This window comes from Hypanus sabinus, chromosome 3 (assembly GCF_030144855.1).
Source record: "Hypanus sabinus isolate sHypSab1 chromosome 3, sHypSab1.hap1, whole genome shotgun sequence".
NCBI lineage: Eukaryota > Metazoa > Chordata > Chondrichthyes > Myliobatiformes > Dasyatidae > Hypanus > Hypanus sabinus.
In genome coordinates this window covers 8,586,240-8,603,919 of record NC_082708.1, presented here as the reverse complement: position 1 = coordinate 8,603,919, position 17,680 = coordinate 8,586,240, and the positions used below count along the sequence as shown (strand labels likewise).

At 45.0% G+C, this 17,680-nt stretch overlaps 1 protein-coding gene across 4 annotated transcripts; it reads right to left on the bottom strand.

Annotated features, from left to right (window-relative positions):
• Positions 1-3,184: 3,184 nt before the first annotated feature.
• On the bottom strand, positions 3,185-16,015 carry LOC132391035 (serpin H1-like). 4 transcript variants are annotated; one of them, XM_059963679.1, is made up of 5 exons: positions 15,779-16,015; positions 10,293-10,915; positions 8,197-8,295; positions 7,066-7,298; positions 3,185-6,198 (listed from the first exon to the last, which is right to left on the bottom strand). In XM_059963679.1, the coding sequence occupies exons 2-5, from the start codon at positions 10,873-10,875 to the stop codon at positions 5,896-5,898; spliced, it is 1,218 nt and encodes a 405-aa protein (XP_059819662.1). In that variant the 5' UTR covers positions 10,876-10,915; positions 15,779-16,015; the 3' UTR covers positions 3,185-5,895. The 4 variants fall into 4 exon arrangements, with proteins under 4 accessions (XP_059819662.1, XP_059819663.1, XP_059819665.1 ...); XM_059963680.1 differs by having other exon boundaries at positions 10,293-10,903; XM_059963682.1 differs by lacking the exon at positions 15,779-16,015 and adding an exon at positions 14,552-14,688 and having other exon boundaries at positions 10,293-10,903.
• Positions 16,016-17,680: the final 1,665 nt, after the last annotated feature.

Genomic DNA, 17,680 nt, shown 5'->3' with positions numbered 1-17,680 from the left:
ACTGCTATTCTGCTGACAACTGGACTATAGCCAAGAACAAAGAGCACAGTACAGGCCCTTCAGTCGACAAAGTTGTGCTGTCTTTTTAACCTACTCTACACTATCATCCCTTTGAAATTAATCAATAGTATCTGGTTACATGTACTGTATGTACTTTGATAATAAATTTTCTTTGAACTTGCACTCTAAGGTAACCCTCCTACCCCTCTCATACACGTACTTATCCAAACTTCAATCGAACCTGCATCCAGCACTTCTGCTGGCTGCTCGTTCCACACTCTCGGTGAAGGAGAACCTCTTGCATTACCATGGAATGGTCTCACATGCATTTTTATTTTTCCCACTAGTGTCATTTTACACTCCTCTCTTCTCTTCACCACCTTGTACAATTTGTGTGTGATTTATACTGTGTCCCATCTGTATCTGTGATGTTGTTGCAGGCAAGTTTTTTATTAGCAACAGAATGCTGGGGGTCAGGCAGCATCAATGGAGAGGAATAAACAGTCGATGTTTTGGGTTGAGACCCTTCTTCAGGACCGGCAAGGATGGTGGGGGGGGTGGGGGAGGGAACAGAGATGCCAGAATAAAAAAGTGTGTTTGGGGTGGGGGGAAAGAGAGGATAGCTAGAAGGTGATAGGTGAAGCCAGGTGGGTTTGAAAGATAAAGGGCTGGAGAGGAAGGAATCTGATAGGAGAGGAGAGTGGACCGTAGGAAAAACTGAATGGGGGATGTGAAAGGCAGGTGATAAAAGAGGTAAGAGGCCAGAGTGGGGGAATTGAAGAGGGGAGCAGGAGGGATTTTTTTTACCAGGAGAAATCAATATTCATACCATCAAGTTGGAGGCTACCCAGATGGAATATAAGGTGTTGCTCCTCCAACCTGAGGGTGGCCTCATCATTTTACCTGTTTCTCACCCTCCCTGTGCATGTGACAAACCAGGCATCCTGATTTGAAGTTATCCAGACTAATTCCAGTTTTAATAGGCTTACAGTGGGACTTCATCCACATTTCTTTGAACAATACTGAGTGCTACAGCGCAGAAACCATCTCTTCAGCCCATTTAGTCCACGATGAACTGTTCTTCTGCATGTGTGTGCGTATGTTCGTCTGCAGACTGCTCAGTTCTGCTTGTTCTCGCCAAAAATACTTACAGGACATGTCACTCGGGCTGAGGCTATATCGGTCCTTGTGGTATTCAGCTGATTTGCTATCATCTATGTGTCTTGTGCTGTGTATAATTGTTGGTGCTGTTTTGCACCTTGGCCCCAGAGGAATGTTGTTTCATTTGGTTGTGTTCATGGATATTCATATATGGTTGAATTACAATTAAACTTGAATTTGAACTTGAACCCACATCCACTGACAGCTGTTCCATGCTCTCACCTCCAGATGAGCGAAGAATTTATTTATTTAGAGAGACAGCACAGAACAGGCTCTTCTAGCCCACCGAGCTACTCTGCCCAGCAACCCAGATTTATTGGTCTTGATCTTTTCAATGATTTCAAGTTCCCTGGCCCCGATCATCATATTTTCACAATGGATGTCCAGTCCCTAATACACCTCCATTCCCACCAGGAAAGCCTCAAAGCCCTCTGCTTCTTTCTGGACACCAAACCTAATGATTACTGTCCACCACCATTCTTCTCCATCTTTGCCTCCAACTTCCACCCTGCATTCAAATTTACCTGGTCCATTTCTGACACCTCCCTCCCCTTTCTCGATTTCTATCTCCAGAAAAAGTTTATATACTGATTCTCACACTATACCTTGTCCCACCCCACCCTGCTACTTGTAAAAATGCCATTCTCTTCTCTCAATTCCTCTGTCTTTGCTGTACCTCCTCAGAATGAGGCTTCTCATTGCAGAACAAAGGAGATGTTCTCTTTCTACAAAGGGGCTTCCCTTCCTTTCACAACCAATGCTGCTCTCTTCCATTTCATGTATGTCTGCCCTCACCCCATCCTCCCACCACCCGTTTAGGGATAGGGTTCCTCTTGTCCTCATCTACCACCCCACCAGCCTTCGTGTCTCTGTGACTTTTGCCATCTCCAACAGGGTCCCAGTGTGGCTTCCTGCATAATCAGAGAGACCTGGTGTTGATTAGGAGACGGCTTTACTGAGCACCTGCACTCCATCTGCCAGAAACAAGAGGATCTGTCAGTGGCCACCCATTTTAATTCCACTTCCCATATGTCAGTTCATGGCTTCCTGTACTGCCACGATGAGGCCACAATCAGGCTGGAGGAGTAAAACCTTTAAATTCCATTTGGGTAGCCGCCAACCTGATGGCATGAACATCAATTTCTCAAACTACCAGTAATGCCCCCCCTCCCACCCACCCCACCATTCCCCATTCCAATTTCCTCTCATCTCCTTCTCCGCCCATCACCTCCTTCTGGTGGTCCTTCCCTTCCTTCCATGGTCTTCTGTCTTCTACCAAATACCCCCTTCTCCATCTCTTACGCCAATCCTAGCTCCTTACTTCACCCCTTACCTCCCCTCTCAATTTCACCCATCACCTACTACCTTGTAGGTCTTCCTACACCCCCCCCCCCAACTTTCAACTCTGACTTCTCATCTTTTTCTCCAGTTCTAACAAAGGCTGTCTGTCTGAAACACTGACTGTTTACTCTTTTCTATAGGTGCTGAGTTCCTTCAGCATTTTGTGTGTTGCTTGGATTTCCAGCATCTGCAGATTTTCTCATTTGCCACAGATTTATTATTGATGCAACATGGAGCAGGCCCTGTGAGCTGTACCACCCAGCAATCCCCTGATTTAATCCTGGGACAATTTACAATGACCAAACTCCTTCCGGGCAGCAGCGGGTATTGAAACTGGGTCTCCTGTACTGTAAAGCATTGTGCTAACTGCTACGCCACCCCAATTAAAGTGACCTATTAACCAGTATGTCTTTGGAGTATGGAGCACCTGGAAGAAACACACACGCCCATGGGAAGAACATACAAGCTTTCTTAGAGTTGAATTCCTAACTCTGGTGCCCCAAGCTAACTGCTAAAATGTTTAATAATTTCAGCATTTAAAATTATGCGTGTGACTCTACATTGGAAACAGATTCATTTCCCATCTCTAGGGTTTCCACCATAGAGAATAGCATCACGAGCTTTCCCTCAAATGAATCTTTGCAACAACTCACTAAAGAAAAACAAGACTAAGACAGCCACGTATGTTCACATTTTTTTTTAAATTGTTAAACAAAACCAAATGTGGTTTTCAGATATGGCAACGATCTAGCACCACAGATGACACTGTGTGGGCCATGAGGTATTGCAACATGAGTACATCTGTTGTCATTCAATAGGATACTCCGCAAAAGGTCACAATTTCCCACCCCAACACTCCACTCCATCATCCACTGCTCCCAATGCAAACAGTTTTGATTGTCTGAGAAACAGAGGGGTTACATTAAGAAAAACAGCTGATATACAAAAAGCAGCCTCATTTTCCTCACCCCCCCAAAAAAAAACTTGGAAACAAACTGTCGATTGGCCAGCAGGGTGAAAAGGTTGTAATGGACCTCAAGGTTTAAGAAACAACCAGACCCTGGAAACACACAGCAGGCCAAGCAGCCTGTGATAAAGAGGAAAAACAGCTTACATTTCAGTTTCAGGCCTTCATTGAAACATTAACTGACCCAGTGAGTGCTTCTAGCACTTCCAAATCTTTATCCACCACCCCTACCCTCCTACATTTGCAGTTTGTTTTTAATCTTGAGAAATGTGCTACCATCAAATCCACCCAAAGCCGAGAAGACTGTTGGTACCTGATTGCTTTAAGCCAACTAGAAACCAATGTGTCCCACCACAGGCCACAATCCGGCAAAGCGATCTTAGTCACTGATCTTCTTCAGGGATTGCCGCTGGGACGTTATTAGACAGGTCCCCCAATACAAACAGTAGGTCTTTTCTCCTCTGCCCTACCGGAGAACAGCTCCAGTATTCTTAGCACACACGTAAAACACTGAAGGAGCTCAGAAGGTCAGGCAACATCTACGGAAGGAAACAAACAGTCTGATATCAGACCTGATGGAGAGCCTCAGCCTGAACCATTGACTGCTTGTTTCCCTTCATGGATATTGCCTAACTTCCAGAGTTCCTCCTTCAAATTTTCAGCATCTGCAGAACCTCTTGTGCCTCCAACATTTAAAAAAAAAACAGGCTTATTGAGGTCCATAAATCATGGGCAGATATACAACTTTCCAGTAAAATAATTAATTTGGAACCTCAAAGGCAGAGCACAAGGCACAACTTGGGAATAACCGAGGTATCCAAAGGGAAGTCAGATGCAGAGGAAGCAGTTCAATGAAACAGGAGTGGGGAAAAAAAAATTAATTGGTCTGATTTACAAGCGATACCAATTTTTTTTTTAAAATTTAATGCAGCAGTCCCCAATCTTCTTTATACCAGTGAACTTTACTATTAACCACAGACCCTCATTGGGAACCCCTGAATTTCAGTGAAACTTTGTCACATCATTTCAACCCCAACAGCAATTGATCAATTGCTCATAATTCACACAGTTCTTTAGAGTAAAATGCCCACAAGAAAATGAATTTCAAGGTACTATTTGGTGACATGCACACTTTGATATTAAATTTACTTTGACCTTTACTGTCAGGCATTTGTCCTGAAATGTCAAAATGGTTCAAGATCTCAGTGATGTCCACTGCATGTGACAAAGAACACAAGGCCCCTAGCTCTACCCAATCATTGGAGTGCCTTCCATAAGATTGATATCAAAAAGATTTCAAATCAAACTTTTCCAAGTTTGCAAAAATCAGTAAACAAAGTGAGGGAAGCAAGCCTTGTCCTGTGAGTGTACACTCTGTGGCCACTTTATTAGATGCAGGAGTGGAACCCAGTGCGGTCTACTAGCTCTGTCGCCCATCCACTTCAAGGTTCAACATGTGAGTTCAGGGATGTTCTTCTGCACCCACTGTTGTAACGTGTGGTTATTTTGAGTGACTGTCAGCTTGAACCGGTCTGGTCATTCTCCTCTGACCTGTCTCATTAAAAAGTTGTTTTACCCACAGAACTGCCACTCAACGGATGTTTTTTTTTGCTTTTCGCACCATTCTCCAGGAACTCTTTAGAGACTGTTGCGCATGAAAATCCCAGGAGTTCAGCAGTTTCTGTGAAACTCAGTCACTTAGATCACATTTCTTCCCTATTCTGATGTTTGAGCTAAACAACAAATGAACCTCTTGACCATATCGGCATGCTTTTATGCAATGTGTTGATGCCCCAAGATTGGCCAATTAGATATTTGTATTAACAAGGTGTACCTAATAATGTGGCCACTGAGTGTAGGCCTTGTTCAGACTCTCCTGTGCAGGTAAATCTCACTGAAATGGACAAAGGCTTTTGTGGAGCAGAGGGGAGAAAGGAAGACATGGTTATGTTGAGAGGGTGGGATTGAAAAGACCAAGAGGAGAGCACCATGAAGCATTGGTTGAGCCAAATGCTTCAGTGCAATGCTACACAAATCAGCCCTACTTGTTAGGATTACACACTGGTGGTTAGCCCTACATATTCTGTCTACAGGTGCAATGGATTGGCCCATTGTGTGGAGCCAGAAGAATCCATTGCTCATGATTGAAACTTGGTCAATCGTGGTACCAAGACAGAGCACCAGTTGCTCTTGGTTGAAATCCACTCAACATTGAGGAAAGTGGGGTGTTGAAGAAGGATAGTGGGATTCTTTACCTGGCAAGGGCTAGGGTGGGGGTTTAAACAGGGCATTGTTCTCAAAAAGATCAACTGTTTACTCCCAAGACAGCATGTCAAACCACTTACACAGAAGAACTAACATTTCTTTTTCTTTAAAAAAAAGGCATGTTGCATTTTGGCCCCACATACACCAAAGCTGCCCAGAGGCTACAATTCGTCATGCATTTTGCGGCCATCTGGTCTCACTAGCCGCCCAATGAAGAGGAACGAACCAGTGTTTTTGTCCTTAACCAGAAAGATGAAGGGGTGGTCAGCATAGAAAACCTCTGGGTTTTTCAGCTCCTCACGGCTGTAGATGAAGGCATCGTACGGGTCGCCTTCAGTGGCCCATTCCCAAGCAGTGCCATGGACAACACTGGACAGGTACAAATCCTTCTTGCCCGAGATTTTGGATAAGTCTGCTTTGTTCTTGTCGACCGCGGTGGTCAAACCAATGCTGCCCAGGTACTTCTATATTCAAAGTGAAAACAAAATTCAACAGGTCATGACTAGAAAAACAAAAACACAAGATACTTAGCAGGTCAGGCAGCAACCATGGGGAGAGAAACAGAGAAACAAGAAATTTCATGACATGTCAGTGATATTAAACCCAATTCTGACAGCTAATATTTTAAAAAATGGTCGACAGAAGGATTAGTATTAAGCTGTTGAAATCGAACCCACATCCACCACTTCTGCTAGCAGCTTGTGAGTGAAGTAGTTCCCCCTCACGTAGGTTGGAGGGTTAAATTGTCCACTGTTCTGTTAGTTGGTTTGCACCTCATTGAGAAAGGGAACATTAGGGCTAGGGACTTGGGGCCAGACCGAAGCAGTGGGGCCCAGGCCTGAGAGTGAAAAACGAATTGACCTTTCGCCAACTTAAGTGCCAAGCCACATTAAAAAGACCAATGCCAAGGGCAAAGGATGAACCAGTGTTCAGCTCAATACTCTGAGGTTTACTCACCTCCGTGCTGAAGTGGCTCCGTGGCTGTGGCCTGTAGCCATCGGGCTCCTGGACCAGCTTCACTCACCTCACCACCGAACTGGCTCTATGGCCGTGGACTCACTTTCAGGGACTACAGTTTATGGCCAGTGTATATTTACTTTTTAACAAAATCGTTTGCATGACTTGTTCTCCCCCCCCGCCCCCCCAAACACACACACACACACACACAATCTTTGTCTGTCTTTGCTGTGTTTTTTTTTTAAATAAATGGGTTCTATCGTGTTTCTTTGTTTTGTGGCTGCCTGCAAGACGACAAATCTCAAGTTTGTATACAGTATGCATACATCCTTAATAAATGTACTTTGAACTTTGAAACCCAGGCCTCTCCATACCTGGAGCTGATGGCTGACCCCATAGGTACCCTTTGGCAAGGAGATGGCCACTGCCCGTTTCTTTAGCTTGCTGATCCAAGTGTTGATCTGTTCCTTGGTCAGCAGCTTCTCGATTCTGTCCAGGGACTGCAGTTGGAAGGGCATGATGAAGATCACACTGGAAAGTGAATGCGACAGCTCCATCTCCAGCACAAACACTTGATTTGCTTCATCCATGTAGAAGTTGTACAAGCCTAAAGTGCAGAGACCCAAAGATAAAACACTACTCAAAACATCAAGAAAGGAGATTATGTGCAACACACACAATATGCTGGAGGAACTCAGCAAGACGAGCAGCATCTACAGAGGAGAGTGAACGGTCAACTCTTCAGACTCCCTCAGAGGACTGGAAAAGAGGGAGGAAGAAGCCAGAATAAGGAGGGGGGTGGAGAAGGCATATAAGCTGTCAGGTGATGGGTGAGACCAAGTAAGGGGAAGTGGAAGGATGAAATAAGAAGCTGGTAGATGATAGGTGAAAAGGCTAAAGGGCTGAAGTAAGAATCTGATAGAGGACAATGGAGGTGCGCTCCTTCTACCAGACAGTGGCCTCATCGTGGCAGTAGAGGAGGCCATCAACATGTCGGAACTGGAATGGGAAGTGGAATTAAAATGGGTGACCACTGGGGAAAACCCACCCATAGAAGTGGACAGAGACAAGGTGAATTCCCTAATCTACGTGGGGTCTCACCAATGTAGAGGAGGCCTCACCGAGAGCACTGGGTAACAACGTGTCAGAATGAGAATGTGAAGTAGAATTATATAGGGTGGCCACCAGGAAAGCTGTGTCCTGTGGTGAATAAATTGGATTCAGTAACATTTTGGGCTTCCTTCAGTCTACATGCATGGACATCTGTGCGATGTGTTCTGGACTTCCCAATGAATCGCCTGGTGAGCATTCAGCGCAACCAAACCAAATAATAATTCACCAATCAGAAAAGCTTTGGCCCATTTCACTAAAGAAAACCCCAAACTTCTCCAAAGCAGCCACCCAAAAGCGGACAATGTGCCATCTCACTTCAAGGACAGTGCCTCCCGCAGGACAGCTCCTCCTCAGCACTGGCCCTGGGACCTTCAGGAGAACATCAAACCTACCGGTGCGGTGCATCATGCTGATCGCAACCGTTTCCGAGCGGGTGACCATGAAGCTCCGTTGGTCCACCATCTTGTGGTGGAATTTCTCATTCCAGTGAGCTGCAGTTAAGAAGAGAATACTGTCAATCCTTTTCCAAGTTATCAATGATCGGCAGAGAGATGGACCTCATTGTGGTCCTTTACCATAGGACATAGGAGCAGAATTACACCATTCAGCCTATTCAATCTGTTCCACAATTCCATCATGGCTGATTTATTATTCGTCTCAACCCCTTACCTGTCTTCTCATTGTAACCTTTGACACCCCATCAACCTCTGCTTTAAATATACCCAATGACTTGCCTCCCACAGCCACCTGTGGCAATGAATTCCACAGATTCATATTCCTCTGGCTGAAGAACACCATGTTGTTTTTCTTTTTACCACTTTGATATACCCATATGTGGCAGGATCTGCTGTGATTGCATGCAGGTCACAGAGAAACAGCTTCACCGGCAACAGACAAAAAGTCAGGTAACATCTATGGAGTAGAATAAACTGTCAAAAGTTTCAGGCCGAGACCCATCATCACGACTGAATGCCAAATGTTTATTCCTCTCTATAGTTGCTGCCTGACCTGCTGAGTTCCTTTAGCATTTTGTGTGTGCTCCAGAATTGCAGAATCTCTTCTCTTTATAACTCACTGGCAGAGGAATTGGTCACCACAGGTCAAGGTTTCTGGCCAAAGATTTAGGAAGTAAAAAATATTCACCACCAATATATTATGAATTGTGATCAGGGAATCTCCCAAAAAGCTGTGGATTAAAACCTACTGCAGACTTGCATCACTATTTGGGAGGGTAAAAGTTTACCATACACTAGGGAAACAATGCCAGGCCAATTGGAAAACTCCTACGGATGGATTTAACCATCAGGAACAGTTAATGTTGTACAACCATTAGACTCCTAAACAAGCACGGATAGCTTCGCACACCTCAAATCAGAACCACAACTTATTGACTCATTTTCAAGGACTCTACAACTCATAGAACATTACAGCACAGCACAGTACAGACCATTCAGCCCACAATCTTGTGCTGACATTTAAACCTATTCTAAGATCAATCTAACCCTTCCCTCCTACATAGCTCTGCATTTTTCTTTCATCAACATTTCTGAGAATCTCTAATGTTTCTGTTTCTACCACCACCCATACCTACCTCTGAGATACCCCCTATACTTTCCCTCCAGAAGAAAATTATGCTCCCTATTAGCCCGTTCTGACCTGTTCTCAGTATTATTTATTTACTTTTAAATAATTACTAGTTTGATTTGTCCTCTTAACTAGAATATTAAAGGATGCAATGCTGAGGCTTTATAAGGCACTAGTGACACCTCGCAGAGTATTGAGCACGATTTTGGGCCCCTTATCTAAGAAAGGATGTGCTGATATTGGAGAAGGTTCAAAGGAGCTTCACCAAAATGATCCTGGGATTTAAAGGTTAGTCATATGAGCAGCATTTGATGGCTCTGAGCCTGTAATCACTGGAATTCAGAAGCGGGGGGGTGGGGGGGGGAACCTTATTAAATCCTATCGAATGTTGAAAGGCCTCGATAGAATAGGTGTAGAGTGGATGCTTGCTAAGGTGGAGGAGTCTAAGACCAGAGGACATACCCTCAGAATAGAGAGATGTCGTTTAGGACAGAGATGAGGAGGAATTTCTTTAGCCAGAGGTTGGTGAATCTGAGCAATTTGTTGCCACAGGTGGCTGCGGAGGCCAAGTCATCAGGTATATTTAAAACAGTGGTTGACAGATTCTTACTTAGTCAGGGCACGAGAGGGATATGGGGAGAAGTCAGAATATTGGGGCTGAGGGAAAAGTGGATCAGCCATGATGAAATGGGGGAACAGACTCGATGGGCCAAATGGCCTAATTCTGCTCCTATATCTTATGGTCTTAAACTCTGGACATTGGTTGGTCTTTCTTACATATAGTTTTTAATAGTCCAAGTACTTTTTTTCCTTTTCCTGTAAATGTCTGCAAGAAAATGAATCTCAAGGTAGCTTATGGTAACATACAGGTACTTTGCATAAAATACCAATGGTATGGACTTACGTTTGAAGAACATGGCATTGATGATCATAGCTCCATCGGAACTCTCCAGGTCCTTGGTGACCTCGGGAAGCTTCCCCTCTGTGGTCTTCGCTGCCCACTCGTTGATGGCCTTCAGGGCGCCCTTCTTATCCCTGAAGTTGACCTTGGCGTGCCCAAAGTTGTAATGCTTCTTACTTTTCTTCACAAAATCCTCGACGAATTTCACCGAGGTGGGGCCATAGAGCTGGCTGCCGATCTTCCAGGTGCCGTTGCGCGCAGTAGAGTTGCTGACATCTGCCAGGAGCTGGGAGACGGTGAGATGGAACTTGTCATCTGGCACCTTGCCCATGTCAAGCAGAGCCTTTGCCTCGGAGGCTGTTGGGTCGGGGCCACCGAGCGACACTGCTCCCAGGAGGGAGGCGAGCACAACAGGAGAGAGCAGGATGTTGCTGGTGGCCTCGTCTTTGGCCATGGTGTGGTACAGGTTCAATCCCAGCTTGACACTGGCATCCGCCAGCGTGGCAGTATGCTCACTCTGCTTCTGCTCTGCAGCCGAGACTGCGGCAATCACCAGGCCGAGAGCCAGCATCTTCATCAGCCACATGGTTCCAGTGGTCAGGGACAGAGTAATCCTGAAAAACAAACTGAACATTTAAGATAAAGATTAGCTTTAGATGTCACCTGCACATCAAAACCCTAATGCGTTAAATCAACTCAGCAAGGATTGTGCTGCAAGTTTTGCCATGCTTCCAGCGCCATCATAACTTGGCGCTGTTACTAAACCATACGTTCCTGCCACAAATTTGCACCCCTTCATTGCCACCGGTGTAAGTTTAACAAATAAAAATTAATTATTTGTCACTATGTTGAAATATACAGTGTAATGCACAATTTTGTGTCAACAATCAATGCAATCCAAGGATTGTTCTGGAGGCCCACAACACACGAACCCCAACTCCAATTGCAAGTCTTCAGAATGTGGGAGGAAACCCCACATGATCACGGAGAGAATGTAGAACATCCTTAAAGACAGTGGTGGGAATTGAACCCACTTTGGTGGTGCTGTAGTGGCACTAACCACTGTGCCACCATTCTGCCCCTAAATGAAGCGTTGGGAGAGTCTCTGCCTTCACCATCTACTTAGGGCATCAAGTTGGAGGCCGCCTACACAGAATGTGAGGTGTTGCTCCTCTAACCTGTGAGTGGCAATAGAGGTGGCCATGACCAACATGTCAGAATGGGAAGGGAAAAATTAAAATGGGTGGCTGCCAGGAAATCCCCGTTGTGACGGATGGAGTGAAGCTGCTGGATAAAGTCAACCACTAGTGAAGAAGCTTTATCAGCCTTTTACCATCTATCACCTTCCAGCTTCTCATTTCACCCCTCTCACCTGGATTCCTCTGTCACCTGCCACCTTGTACTTTTCCCCCTTCCACTCCCGCCTTCTTTTTCCAACTTTAGCCCACTTCCCTTATCGCAAGGGAGGGGTCACTGCCTAAAACGTCCACTGTTTAATTCTCTCTATTGATGCCGCTTGACCTGCTGAGTTCTTCCAGTATTTCATATGTGTTGCTCCGGATTTCCAGCATCAGCAGAATCTCCTCCTTTTACTTCTACATTAGGGGTTCTGCAGATTCTAATATCCTTATCCAAGAAAGGATGTGCTGGTATTGGAGAAGGTCCAGAAGAGTTTAGAAGAAATGGGGGGGGGGGGGGAATCTCATTAAAACCTATTGAATATTGAAAGATCCAGATCAGGGGTTCCCAACCTTTCTTATGCCATGTACCAATATCATTAAGCAAAGGGTCCATGGTCTCTAAATTGGGAACCGCTGGCCGAGTTAAGAGTGGATGTGGAGTGACTGCTTCCTATTGTGGGGGGAGTCTAGTACGAGAGGGCACAGCCTCAGGATAGAGGGATGTCCATTCAGAACAAAGATGGGAGGAATTTCTTTAGCCAAAGGGTGGTGAATCTGTGGAATTCATTGCTGCAGATGGCTTTAGAGGCCAAGTTATTTGGTATATTTAAAGCAGAGGTTGATAGATTCTTGGGTGTCAAAGGATATGTGGAGAAGGCAGGAGGGATAATAAATCATCCATGATGAAATAGCGGAACCCTCTTCTCACTGCTACCATCAAGTTGAGGTACAGGAACCTGAAGACACACTGAGCATTTCAGAAGCTGATTCTGCCCATAAGACACAGGAGTAGAATTAGACCATCTGGCCCATCGAGTTTGCTCTGCCATTCAATCATGGCTGATCCTTTTTTCTTTTCCTCCTCAACCTCAGTTCCCGGGCTTTTCCCTGTAACCTTTGATGCCATGTCCAATCAAGAACCTATCAATCTCTAAACACAAAGTGCACTGCAGATGCTGTGGTCAAATCAAGATACACAAAAAAGCTGGATGAACTCAGCAGGTCGGGCAGCATCCATTAAAAGAAGCAGTCAATGTTTTGGGTCGAAACCCTTCATCAGGACTAAAGAAGGAGGAGGCAGGGGCCCTTTAAAGAAGTGGGGGAAGGGTGGAAAACCAGTCAGGAAAGATCAAGGGGTGGGGGAGGGGAAGCAGGGAGGGGACAGGCAGGAGAAGTGAAGAAGGAATGTAAGGGGAAAGCACTGTGGGTAGTAGAAGGCGGCAGAGTCATGAGAGGTGATAGGCAGCTAGAAGGGGAGACAGAGGTGGGACAGGGGAAGGGAGAGGGAGGGAATCACCGGAAGTTGGAGAATTCGATGTTCATACCAAGGGGCTGGAGTCTACCCAGACGGTAGATGAAATGATGTTCCTCCAACCGAAGTTTGGCCTCATCATGGCAATAGAGGAGGCCATGTACGGACATATCCAAATGGAATGAGAGGGAGAGTTGAAGTGAGTGGCAACCGGGAGATCCTGTCTGTTGTGGCGGACGGAGTGTAGGTGCTCGACGAAGCGGTCCCCCAATCTGTGTCGGGTCTCGCTGATGTAGAGGAGGCCGCACCGGGAGCGCCGGATGCAATAGATGACCCCAACAGACTCACAAGTGAAGTGTTGCCTCACCTGGAAGGACCGTATGGGACCCTGAATGGTGGTAAGAGAGGAGGTGTAGCACTTACGCTTGCAGGGATAAGTACCAGGTGGGAGATCTGTGGGGAGGGACGTGTGGACCAGGCAGTCGCGGAGGGAACGATCCCTGCAAAAAGCAGAGGGGGGTAGAGAGGGAAAGATGTCCTTAGTGGTGGGGTCCTGTTGAAGGTGGCGGAAGTTGCGGAGGATAATATGCTGGATCCGGAGGCTGGTGGAGTGATAGATGAGGGTAAGGGGGTAAGTCCCTATTGTGGTGACAGGAGGATGGGGTAGGGCCGAAGTGCGGGAAGTGGAGGAGATGCGGGTGAGGGCATCATTGATGGTGCCAGAAGGGAAACCACGATTCTTAAAGTAAGAGGACATTTTGGATGTGCTGGAATAGAAAGCCTCATCCTTGGAGCAGATGCGGTGAAGATGGAGGAACTGGGAATAGGGAATAGAATTTTTGCATTTGTCAGACATAACCTTCCACGCACAAATCCATGCTGACTATTCCTAATCAGACCCCGTCTATTATTATATTATATATAACTTCTCGAAGAATACTTTCCATTAATTTACCCACCACTGACGTCAAACTGACAGGCCTATAATTGTCCTGACGAAGGGTCTCGGCCGGAAATGTCGGCAGTGTTTCTCCCTATAGATGCTGTTTGGCCTGCTGTGTTCCACCAGCATTTTGTGTGTGTTGCTGTACACTACCTCAATATTTTTGTTTGTTCCCTTCTTGCACTACTAATTTATTTTTACATACGTTTCTTATTGTGATTTAGTTTTTTTTTAAATTATGTTTTGCAATGTACTACTGTCCCAAACCAAATTTCACGACATATGCCGGTGATATTAAAGCTGATTCTGATTCGCTGTCTTTCTGGAGACAATGAACTGAACCAACAAAAGTTTCCTGTCTCCTTTACCTCCGCCAACTGTGGAATGTGACGGACTGAGTTACAACAGTGGTTTACTCAGTCGCGGCACACAGAGAGAAAAAATCACCGCCCTGAGCGATCGAGATTCTTTCAGTCGCAGCCTGGTTCGAGTAAGATGTGGGAGAGCTGAATACATTAGTATTCTTCAAAATCATTCTCCAAATGCACCTTTCTTCAAAAGGTTCAATGTTTGGACGTACACGGCAAATCAAGCTAATCTTTCTTTAGCTGCACACGCCAGAAGTAGTAGATGGCCTAACAGTGAACGTTTTTCTAAGCGATGTTACCTTTTGTCTCTGCGATTCTGAACTAAAATCAAAGGACAGGGCGACCTTCCCCGATGAAACGGAACAAGTAGCTGGAGCAGTTTTTATTGTCTCAATGGTCCGAGACCGGAGTAATCACACAATCATTTTCGTTTTATAATCCTGCGGTCTTCTTCCGCCGGTCTCAAATGTAAATAATTCCCTCAATAGATAATTGGCAGGTCAGCTTTTTTGAAGTATGCTCCTAAACTGTGGAAAACCTAAAACTGCAAGGGATGCAGACTTCTTTGATACCTTTAAACACCAGCTCAAAACCTATTTATTTAACTTTTAAACTATCTTATTTTTATTTTAATGTTGGCACTTTATCCCATTGGAAAGCACTTTGAACTACGTCTTTATGAAAAGTGCTCTATCGATGGATAGAAAATGAAAGATTTTTTTCGCTCCTCTAACTTTACAGCTTCGAAGAAGTCTCAAATTAAAAAGTATTCGGAGAAACCCACCCAATCAATGCACAAGTACCAGGAAAAGAGGAGGGGGCAAGGAATTAGCCAATGGCAGTTGCCAGAGTAGACGCATTCTTCCAGAGGTCTGGAAGTTTCCTTAACCATTTCCCCACCCTATCCACGTAAGCTGAAATTGCATTAAGGTTTTCAAAGGCGATCCAATGAATAAAGAAAAATTAAGTTAAAAGACAAAATCATAACTTTCCAGAAATGAACAGGGTTAGAAGTTTAACTTTGAGAAATAGTTGGTCAAAGTTCGCGATATACCGGTATCTTCGTGACCCCGTTCTCGACAGTAAGTTTTTTTTCTGCAATTGATTATTTGAACCTGAAATTCATTCCCATAGAAAAGATTCAGTGATCCACGCTAGGGAGACCCAACAGCCGAAGAGTCTGAACTTGTTCTCCCGCCCCCTCCCCCGAAACTCCCATCTCCCGGGTACAGCGGCTGCAGGGATCAAGGCTCCCATCTGCAGCGATAAGGAACCAAAGTTACTGGGGTAAGCAACTCCCAGGGTAGAAGGCTGGAATCAGGCGATGAAATCTGGCTCTCAGCTACTGAGGCCGGGAGTTCCTAGCCGTTGAAATCAAGAATTCCCCGGCGCCACAGTAAGTTCTTCATTGCAGGAGTTGGGAATTTTCGGTTGCTGGGGTCAGGAATTTGAGCACTCAGCTGCTCGAAACAAGACTTCCCCAGTGCAGGGACGAGGGCTCTGGACTGCTGGAGTAAGGGTCTCACCTGTTTTTCTCAGCGCCTCTCAGCTCCTACTCCGACGAAAGATGCCTAAAGAGTGGACCACCTCCTCTTGGAGGACAGTTACTTCAAGCGAGAACTGGGTAAATGTAGGGCGGATTCCACCCACTGAACTCGACAAGGCTTCCGCTGGGTCCCAAAGCCGTCAGATTCCAGTTATTACCTCTGAATCTGAATCACTGACTTGTGTCGAAAAATTTGTTGTTTTGCGGCATCAGTACAGAGCAATACACAAAAAATGAATTACAGTAATACATATTAAATAAGTAATGAAAACAAGAGAACAAAAATAGTGAGGTAGTGTTCATGAGTTGGTTCACTGTCCTCTTTGATTGTAGTAATTTGAAGAGGCCATGAAGGATAGTGGGGGAGGTGGTTAATGAATCCCATCTTTTTCAGCAATTACCTTTCGAAGATGTCCTCAGTGTTGGGGAGGCTCGTACCCATGCTGGAGCTGGCTGGGTTTGCAACCTTTTGATCCAGTGCAGTGGACTGTACACGGTAGACAGTGATGCAATCCATGATACATCTATAGAAATTTGCTAGACTTTTTGGTGACTGGCTGCATCACGGCCTGTTGTGGAAACACCAATGCCCTTGAATAGAAATTTCTCCAAAACTAGTGGATATGGCCCAGCAAGTAAAGCCCTGCCCACCATTGAGCACACCCATATGAAAGGTGGTCACAGGAAAGCAGCATCCATCATCAGGGACCCTCATCACCCAGGCCATGCTCTCTTCTTGCTGCTGACTTCAGGAAGAAGGTACAGGAGCCTCAGGACTCACACCACCAGATTCAGGAACAGTTATTCCCCCTCATCCATCAGGTTCCTGAACCAAAGGGGATAACTTCACTTGCAAACTTGGAAATGCTCCCAAAACCAATGGACTCACATTCAAGGACACTTCATCTCATTTCTCAATATTTATTGCTTGCTTGCTTATTTATTTATTATTTTGTTCTTATTTATTTGCACCGCTTGTTGTTTTTGCTCGTTGGTTGAACATCCCAGTAGGTGTGGTCTTCAATTGATTCTGTTACGATTTTTATTCTATTATGGATTTTTGAGTATGCCCACAAGAAAATGAATCTCAGGGTTGTATATGATGACATATATATACTTTGATAATAAATTTACTTTGACCTTTTGAACTTTGGACATACCAATACTCCTCAAACTCCTAATGAAATAGAAGATAGTAGTCTGCACAAAAGACTCAGGTGTACAGACCAGATTCAGATTCTGATTAGTGAATTTGAACCGGAGATCCTCCCTTATATAAAGGTGGAATAAAAAGAATACACAATACAGAATAAAGTGTTACACTTACAGCAAGAGAGCAGTATAATTAGATAATAAAGTACAAGGACAAAATAAGGTAGATTCTGAGGTCAAGAGTCCATCTTATCCTACTAGGGAACCATTCCATAGTCTTATAACGGTGGGGTGTCAGGACATATAGAGAAAGTTTGACCCAAAAACAGAGCAGTGGAGATAATTCAGCAGTGAATGATAGCTTTAAATATAGACCTCCAATAACAAGTCACAAGGGGCTACAAAACAAGAGAAAACAGAAACTAAACACAACAGGCAACAAATCAAACAACACACACAAAATGCTGGTGGAACACAGCAGGCCAGGCAGCATCTATAGGAGAAGCAGTGTCAACGTTTTGGGCTGAGACCCTTTGTCAGGACTAACTGAAAGGAGAGATACTAAGAGATTTGAAAGTAGTGGGGGGAGGGGGAAATGTGAAATGATAGGAGAAGACCAGAGGGGGTGGAATGAAGTTAAGAGCTGGAAAGGTGATTGGTGAAAGTGATACAGAGCTGGAGAAGGGAAAGGATCATGGGACGGGAGGCCTTGAGAGAAAGAAAGGGGGGG

What these genes read in the sequence shown, in the direction of transcription:
- LOC132391035 (XM_059963679.1), bottom strand. Translation starts at nt 10,875, where the DNA reads ATGTGGCTGATGAAGATGCTGGCTCTCGGCCTGGTGATTGCCGCAGTC. An exon ending in CAGCATGATGCACCGCACCG is followed by an intron (nt 7,299 to 8,196) that starts GTAGGTTTGATG and finishes TCTGCACTTTAG; the next exon opens with GCTTGTACAACTTCTACATG. An exon ending in GGGTCAGCCATCAGCTCCAG is followed by an intron (nt 6,199 to 7,065) that starts GTATGGAGAGGC and finishes CTTTGAATATAG; the next exon opens with AAGTACCTGGGCAGCATTGG.